We start from the raw sequence: 9,031 nt of genomic DNA on the forward strand, positions 1-9,031 counted from the left end.
TGAACACATTTATTCCCAAAATCTACAATTCTCGATCCCAGGCACGTGGTCGCGCAAGAAGGTCCTATGCGCGCGCACTTGCGTGAAACTCCCGTACGCGTACACGTTGCACTCGGCGTTACGCGGCGACGGCGCGGTGGAGGCGATGCCGCGTAAGTACGGCGTGGCGTGGTCGGCGGGGCCGGACCAGAAGGCGAGGCCGCCGCCGCTGTCGCCTTTGCAGAGCGCTTTGCCTGGAACAAGGAATGATAAAGATAAGATAAGATAAAAGATAGTTTATTCAAGTAGGCATAATTACAATGCGCTTATGAACGTCAAATAAAGCTAGGTAGACCGGCTCCAACCCTACACCTCTGCTCTGCCCCGAGAAGATTTAAATCCCCCCTCAATTGGAGGAGGGTATCCCAATATGGGACCGGCAACAAACTCGGCGGAACACATCTTTTCAAAAATAATTACATCTTATAATTAACATGCATTACGAGAAAATAAGGGAAAAAATACAATTTAAATTACTATAGAATTCATGCAATTATACACATAAGGTGTGATAGAAATTTGATTTAGAAAATATACATATGTACATGGAATATATACACATGTACATGGAATGATGACTACGTTAATACCACACACACACACACACACACACACACACACACACACACACACACACACACACACACACACACACACACACACACACACACACACACACACACACACACACACACACACACAAGTAACTACACGTAGTCCGACTAACTATTTACCACAGGAGTGACTTCACTTCAGTTTTAAATTTGTGTATATAGAAACTCTGGAGTTGCAGGCGTCCATAGGCTACGGTGACTGCTTACCATCAGGCGCGCCGTACGCTTGTTTGCCACTGGCATAGTATAAAATGTGTTGAACTCTCACCCGTATCCCTCTCGCCGGCGCACACTTTATCACATGTGATGTATTTGAGGAAGGCCTCCTCCGAGTCGCGGATGCACTTCTCAATCTCGATGTAGGGGAGCTCGAGCCACAGCAGACGCTGCGTCGGCGTGCCAACGGAGTCCGTAAGGCCCCAGCCCGCGATCTGTAAAAGAATATAAAATATATTGAGAGGCATAAAAAAAAAATTATATATGAATGGCGTGACCAAAGGTTATAGAATGATGTGGCCCAAAGTTTCTTCTCAGACTTAAACCACTTCCTCACCGTGCCCTGATGTCTAGCCTTCATCTGCTGTCTGTCAAACTCGTCATCGAAGTCGACGCAGATGGGTCGTACTACTCGAGTATACTTGAATGGCGTGGGCAACGGTTTTCCTCAGACTTAAATGACTTTCTCACCGTGCCCTGATGTCCAGCCTTCATCTGCTATCTGTCAAGCTCGTCATCGAAGTGCACGCAGATGGGCCGTACTCCTCGAGTATACTTGAATGGCGTTGCCAACGGTTCTCCTAAGACTTAAATGACTTTCTCACCGTGCCCTGATGTCCAGCCTTCATCTGCTGTCTGTCAAACTCGTCATCGAAGTGCACGCAGATAGGCCGTACTCCTCGAGTACCTATACTTGAATGGCGTTGCCAACGGTTCTTCTCAGACTTAAATGACTTTCTCACCGTGCCCTGATGTCCAGCCTTCATCTGCTGTCTGTCAAACTCGTCATCGAAGTGCACGCAGATAGGCCGTACTCCTCGAGTACCTATACTTGAATGGCGTTGCCAACGGTTCTTCTCAGACTTAAATGACTTTCTCACCGTGTCCTGATGTCCAGCCTTCATCTGCTGTCTGTCAAGCTCGTCATCGAAGTCCACGCAGATGTGCCGTACTACTCGAGTATACTTGAATGGCGTGGGCAAAGGTTCTCCTCAGACTTAAATGACTTTCTCACCGTGCCCTGATGTCCAGCCTTCATCTGCTGTCTGTCAAGCTCGTCATCGAAGTGCACGCAGATGGGGCGTACTCCCCGGGTATACTTGAATGGTGTTGCCAACTTCAAGATGGCGATGTCTTCTTGGAAGCTGGTCTTTGCGCCGAGGAAGCGGGCGGGGATTTTGATGTCCAGGACCTGATGTTGGGGAAAATTAAATAAATTAATGTTACAATAAGACGTTGTGGTAATTTTTAGGTTAGAAAGTGTCACAAAGATTTCGTAGAAGCTATAATGAATGAATTAGACATTAATAACTAATGTCATCTTTGTAGTTCTTAAAGAAATAATGTTGAATTTCATATCATATTAGCGGTATTGGTCGGTAATACTTCTACCAATTGCACCAATCCAGGGTTAGCTACTAACTCGGGGTTAAATAGTCGCTAGGGCCCCCTAGGCCCTGGAAAAATTCGCTGGCTATGGATGAGGTCTTGGTGGCTCAGTTGGCAGAGCGCTGGAGTATCGATCCCGAGGCCATGAGTTCTAGTCTCACCCGAGGCAGTATTTTTCCACTTTTAAATTTATTCTAAGACTATAAAATTTAACCATAAATTTGTCTCTTTTCCCCAAAATGTGACCCACTTTTAAAGTTACAAGACTACGACAAAACAATTTTTTACTATTGTTTAAAATAACATGCACTCACGTCAGATTTCTGCGCCTTCTTATCCATAGGGTCCTTCCAAGGCTTGTAAATCTTGCTGGCGGCCACCGCGAACTGCTCAGCTGGCTGCAACCCGACCACGTCGTCCCAGAAACAGTGGGCAGCTGATAACATTTGTAAATAGGGTAAGAAAAAGTAAGATAATAATATGAAAGACAAAGTAAAATATCTCCAAAACCCAAATAGCCGACGTGGCTGAAACAGCCGCCAAGCTGAAGTGGGACTGGGCAGGACACGTTTGCCGTACTTGTAGGCTAAATCAACCACCAATTGGACAACACAAAATCTAACTCGAGGTCGCGGTAAACCTCCACTGCATTGGCGGGATGACCTTGACGCCTTTGACAGGAACTGGTGGAAGACGGGTCAAGACCCAGCAGTGGGACACTCTAGGCCCATATAAAAATAAATACAAAAAGTAAAATAGATATCTGGCGTCAGGACACCCTAGTTACCGTTGGAGGGACGAAGTGCAGAAAGACCTTAGCGAACTCGGTGCCGTCGACTGGACAGAAACGGCTTTGGACAGAGTAGCATGGCGGTCTTTGGTGTCGGAGGCCAAGATCCACTTCGGGATTGCGCCACATCAGTAAGTAAGATATACGAGGGGCGTTCAAAATATTCTCGGTATTGATATCTTACAACCTCTTCTAAAATTTCTTTCGTTACTGGCCGCTAAGGTTTATTCATTGACATTAAAAAAAAGTATAATTCGAAGCGAGATGTTCTTTTGTTTTTCTGCAATTGCTGAACAAACATGAACATCATGTGGGAATTGACAATGTTAACTAAATTAGAACATCGATGCGTGATAAAATTCTTGACAAAACAGGGTAAAAATCAAAAAACCATAAAAGAGGAAATGGATTGTGTTTACCGTGAGTCTGCTCCTTCTTTATCTACCATTCAAAAGTGGTCAAGCGAGTTTAAACGTGGAAGGGAGAGTGTTGAAGACGACCCTAGACCTGGCCGGCCTGTAGTAGCTACTTCACAAGAAAATATTGATAAAGTGGAAAAACTTATATTGGAAGATGGTCGAGTGAAGGTAAAATCTATAGCACAAGTAACCAATCTCTCTATTGGTACCGTACATGATATTATCCATGACCATCTTAATATGTCAAAAGTAAGTGCAAGATGGGTTCCGCGAATGCTGACTCGGCTTCAAAAAGACATGCGTGTAGCTTGTTGTTCCGATTTTATTGACCTGTGCGGTGAAAATCCTGATGAGGTGCTGCAAAGAATAGTTACTGGAGATGAAACCTGGGTTCATCATTATGACCCAGAGAGTAAACAAGAGTCCATGCAGTGGCACATTAAGGGTTCAGCTCATCCCAAGAAGTTCAAGGTCATCCCTTCAGCTGGCAAGGTCATGGCCACGATATTTTGGGATTGTGAAGGAGTATTACTGATCGATTATAAAGAAAAAGGTGTAAATATCACAGGACAGTACTACGCTAACATTCTACGTCAATTAAAGGATGCAATCAAAGAGAAGAGGCGAGGAAAGTTAACCAAAGGTGTTATGCTTCTGCATGACAACGCCCCCGTCCATACTGCTCATATTGCCAAGGCAGCTATTGTTGAATGTGGGTTTGAAACTGTTACTCACCCACCGTAGGTTGGACTGTAGCAAAGGGGGGGCTGGGACTTAGATTTTTTTTTTGACAAAGTGGTGTCATTATGACACTATTTTTAAATGATTGTAATGTGTATATCACGTCAAAATAAGCATCTTTTATTGGAAAAACTTTTCTCTAAAATAAAAAATGGCCGAGTTAGACACCTCCAAAGATTGATATTTTTAAAGGGAGCTGGGACTTAGAAAATTTTCATTGAGAGTGGTGTCATTATGACATATATTTTAAATGATTTTAATGTATAGAACACATCGAAATAAGCAACTTTTACTTGGAAAACTTTTTACTAAAACTGAAAATGGCGGAGATAGAGCTTAAGGCAGGCCAGGCTTTTAAGGCAGGTCGGAGTAGGTACGACGACGAGCGAAGCGAGGAGGAGTGTTAGGTAGAACTGCGACCATACAGCGCGCGAGCCGAGCGAGCGAAGCGAGCGTGCCGCGGCAGCGGCCGGCGAAGCGCCAGAACCGACGTTTTTATAATAATACAATTTTACAAGTCCCAGCTCCCTTTAAAAACATCAATCTTTGGTCGCGTCTAACTCGGCCATTTTTTATTTTAGAGAAAAGTTTTTCCAATAAAAGATGCTTATTTTGACGTGATCTACACATTACAATCATTTAAAAATAGTGTCATAATGATACCACTTTGTCAAAAAAATTCTAAGTCCCAGCCCCCCCTTTCGTACAGTCTGACCCCACCGTATAGTCCGGACTTAGCCCCCAGCGACTTCTTTTTGTTCCCCAATCTTAAAAAGGATCTGCGTGGAAATAAATTTTCCGATGATGAAGCATTGAAGGCGGCAGTGGAGGAGCATTTTTACACCAAAGATAAAAAATATTTTTATGCAGGATTAAAAAAAATAATTGATCGATCTTTTAAGTGTATGAACATAGGGGGGGAGTATATTGAAAAATAAAAATATCAAACTTTTCGTACTTGTTTGTTTTCATTCTCATACCGAGAATATTTTGAACACCCCTCGTATGTACAGAAGTATCACAGGCACTGTACAAACACTAAACTAAATTAATAACTAGCTTAAATCTAGAATAGGTCCTTGAGGCATTGTACCAAGGATGCTGGCAGAATTTCCTCGTTGTGTCGCAATGTAAGGAAGCCGCCAGCTCTTCGGGCACCAGTTACGTCAGCCAGACGCTTCGCGATTTCTGCGAACAACTTGTGCTCGCTGGGACCCCATGGACCTCGGAGTTTCAACGCTAACGTTTCAATAAAATTCCAAAGCCACATCGTGCAAATTGCTTTAAAAAAATCGATTTAAGAGTGCTGGAGTAGAAAAATGGACAAAACTGACCTGATATGACGACATCCTCTCGAACTATTGACCCTCCACATATAGGGAAGTAGGGGTCCGTGATCTTCCTGTATATACCAGCATACCAGACAGGCCTAGGAGTTCCCTTAATATCTCCTAATCTTAGCGTCACTTCAGACGCTCTACGCTTCCTTTTCTTTACTATACAGTCATCTGGAGGTAGATGTGTAAGGTCTACTGGTGGTTTGACAGTTATGTTCGGGGCGCACGGTGATTCTCCGTGATATCTTTGGTCGAATTCTGAAGGCCAAGTGCTTGGGTCCAGAGGGTCACATTCCGGTTCTGGTGGGACTAGTTCAGCTCGTGCTGGTGATACTGGTGTTGGTACTTTGGATGTATGGTTGGTTGGTGGTAAATATCCGCGGCCTATATATGGTGGTGTCGTTGGAGGTGTAGTAGAAGGCGTCGTAGGGGGTGTAGTAGGAGGTGTAACACGGGGTGTAGTAGGAGGTGTAGTAGGAAGTGTAGTAGGTGTCGTAGTAGGAGGTGTGGTAGGAGGTGTAGTAGTAGGTGTGGTAGGTGGTGTAGTAGGAGGTATGGTAGGAGGAGTGGTAGGAGGTGTAGTAGGAGTGGTAGGAGTGGTAGGAGGAGTGGTAGGAGTGGTAGGAGGAGTGGTAGGAGTGGTAGGAGGAGTGGTAGGAGTGGTAGGAGGTGTGGTAGGAGGAGTGGTAGGAGGTGTGGTAGGAGGTGTCGTAGGTGTAGTAGGAGGTGTATTAGTAGTTGACATAGTCACAGGTGCACAAGGTGTTTCACCAAAATCTCGTTGGTCTACTTCCGAGGGCCAAGTGCTTGGATCTAAAGGATCACATTCTGGTTCTGGTGGGACGGGGTCGGCTCTAGCCGGTGCTGGTGTCGGCGGTATTCGTGATGGGGTAGTTGTGACTGGCGCACAGGGTAGTTCGCCATATTGTCGCTGCTCGTATAAAGTGGGCCAAGTGCTTGGGTCCAATGGATCACATTTAGGTTCTGGAGGCACGTCATCAGCTCCAGCAGCAGGAATGGTTCGCGCAACATCAGGATCGACAGTTGTTGTCGAAGTAGTTTCGGGATCCGGTGGTAAGTATCCAATCCCTATAAAAGGTCGTTTCGTTGTTGTTGTTGCAGTTTTTGTGACTGGAATGACGGTTGTTGTTTGTGTTGTTGGGGTAGTTTCTTCTACAACAGGGGGTTTTGTTGTTGGTGTAGCTTTTGTTACAGGAATGACGGTTGTGGTTTTTATAGTTGGGGTAGTTTCTACTACAACAGGGGGTTTTGTTGTTGGTGTAGCTTTTAATACAGGAATGACGGTTGTGGTTTTTATAGTTTCTTCTTCTTGATTACGATTTAAATCAGGTGTCGTTAATGTTGTAAATGGAGTACTTACAGTAGTCGGTTTCGTTGTCGATGGAGAAGTTATAGTAGTAGAAGAAGTTGTAGAAAGAGTAGTACTAGTTGATGGTGTAGTAAAAACGGTTGTTGTAGGAGTGGTAATTTTAGTTGAAGGGGTAGTTACTAATGTAGTTGTCGAGATTGTTATTGGGTCGTCTTCTTCAGGTGGTACGACCATAGCCATCGCTGGAAGAACAGCTGGTTTATTCGTTGTAGTTCTAAAGTCAGGTATGATTTCATCTTCATCATCTTCGGGTTCTGGTGGGACTATCATAGCCATGGCTGGAGATACCGCACCGGTTGGTAGTTTCGGTATCTTATCAGGGAATATTTCTTGATGATCTGGTGTGGTGACGATTGGACGTTTTGTTGTAGTTCTAAAGTCAGGTATAATTTCATCTTCATCATCTTCGGGTTCTGGTGGGACTATCATAGCCATGGCTGGAGATACCGCGCCGGTTGGTAGTTTCGGTATCTTATCACGGAATATTTCTTGATGATCTGGTGTTGTGGTGTAGATTGGTCGTTTCGTAGTAGTAATTGGTTTTTTTGCTGTAGTGGTAGTAAAGAAAGGTTTCTTTGTTGTTGTAGTGGTAAAAAATGGTCTTTTAGTCGTAGTTGTGGTAAAGACTGGCCGCTTAGTGGTGGTTGTGGTAAAAAATGTTCTTTTAGTTGTAGTATAAAACGGTCTTCGAGTGGTAGTTGTGGTAAAAAATGGTCGTCTCGTTGTAGTAGTGGTAAAGAACGGTCGTCTCGTAGTTGAAGTGGTCTTTGAGTCGTCGGGTGGTAAATATTCTGGCGCTTTGAAGGGTTTCGGTGGGAGATAGCCAGAAGCCTGATAATTTTGACCTTTAGCAAAGTTAGAAACAAAATTGGAATATACATTTTGGTTTCGGAAATTGCTGAAAGGATTTTGAGTCTGACCTTTCTGTCCAAAGTTTCCAAACGCTTGACTGTTTTGGCTGAAGCTTTCAAATGATTGTTTTGGAGCATTGTAACTACTAAATGCAGGTTGACCGCTGAAACTTGACCTCAAGGTATTCTGACCGCTATCCGGTGCTTGTAAATTCTGTCCTAGACTGAACGAATTCTGACCGACTCTGGATCCAACCGTATTTTGACCACCATTTTGATATTCTGACCTGAATGAACTTTGACTGTTAAACCCAAATGCATTTCGACTTTGAGAATTTTCATTGTGACTTGGTTGTTTGTTTTGATAACTTGTTCCTTGATTTTGGGACCCCGTTGAGGGTTTAGAGGTCTGACTTCCTCCAAATGAGTATTGAGGCTGAGTATTACTGAATCCAAAATTGTGCTTTTGAGAATTCTGATGAGTATTTATCCCAAATTTATTTTCGGAATGTCCAAAACTTGTTCTTGTGGAACTTCGGGTCTGCTCTGACCTGATGTTCTGGCTCTGGTTATTATGATGGTTTGGCTGGAAGGAGTTGTAATTTTGACTTTGACTAGGAAAGTTTCGCCGTGGGCGGTAGAAGCCTTGACTTCTCCAGTCATCTTGTATGGAATCTCCGCAGCATATTTGAAACTCGATTATACCTGGAACGAAAATTAAAAGGATAAATTAAAATGTTAACGTACAACATTTTTAGAATCCATCTAAAACTTTGGACCGTCTTGAATAGAACAAAATGATGGAGTGTTATTAAAAACGTCTAGTTGAGAATGTTGTTCATTTAACATTTTACGTCACTCATTGGCATCCATTTCAATCTTCCAGCAACACCGGCTTCCGACGAAGATTTCAAGTGTCACAGAAATCAAACTAACTGTAAGAGGGTTTGGCAATAAATGTGCAGAAACAAATCTTTTCATGGCAACTTTGCAATTTTTGAAAAGTTTCTTTGGCAGATTGCTGTATTTTATTTTGTAATTAAGTTAGTTCTGGATTTATTTTGTATATCATGTGTTGTATTGCTAATTGGTTGTTTACAGGTACCTAAAGTAAGTTAATAAAAAACCGGTCATGTGCGACTTCGTTTAACTCGCGTACCGAGCGTTCCGTACAAACTTTCAATTTTCCCATGCAACTATAATCACGCAAGACCTTTGACTAAAAGTATACTAAGAACATAATTG

General features: G+C 43.3%; 1 protein-coding gene across 1 annotated transcript; it reads right to left on the bottom strand.

Moving 5' to 3' along the window:
* On the bottom strand, positions 1 to 7,885 carry LOC134659876 (mucin-2-like). The gene is made up of 5 exons (XM_063515584.1): positions 5,543 to 7,885; positions 2,573 to 2,694; positions 1,885 to 2,061; positions 922 to 1,084; positions 1 to 233 (listed from the first exon to the last, which is right to left on the bottom strand). The coding sequence occupies exons 1-5, from the start codon at positions 7,368 to 7,370 to the stop codon at positions 10 to 12; spliced, it is 2,514 nt and encodes an 837-aa protein (XP_063371654.1). The 5' UTR covers positions 7,371 to 7,885; the 3' UTR covers positions 1 to 9.
* Between the last annotated feature and the right edge of the window lie 1,146 nt (positions 7,886 to 9,031).

The sequence above is a fragment of the Cydia amplana genome, chromosome 25 (assembly GCF_948474715.1).
Source record: "Cydia amplana chromosome 25, ilCydAmpl1.1, whole genome shotgun sequence".
Lineage (NCBI taxonomy): Eukaryota > Metazoa > Arthropoda > Insecta > Lepidoptera > Tortricidae > Cydia > Cydia amplana.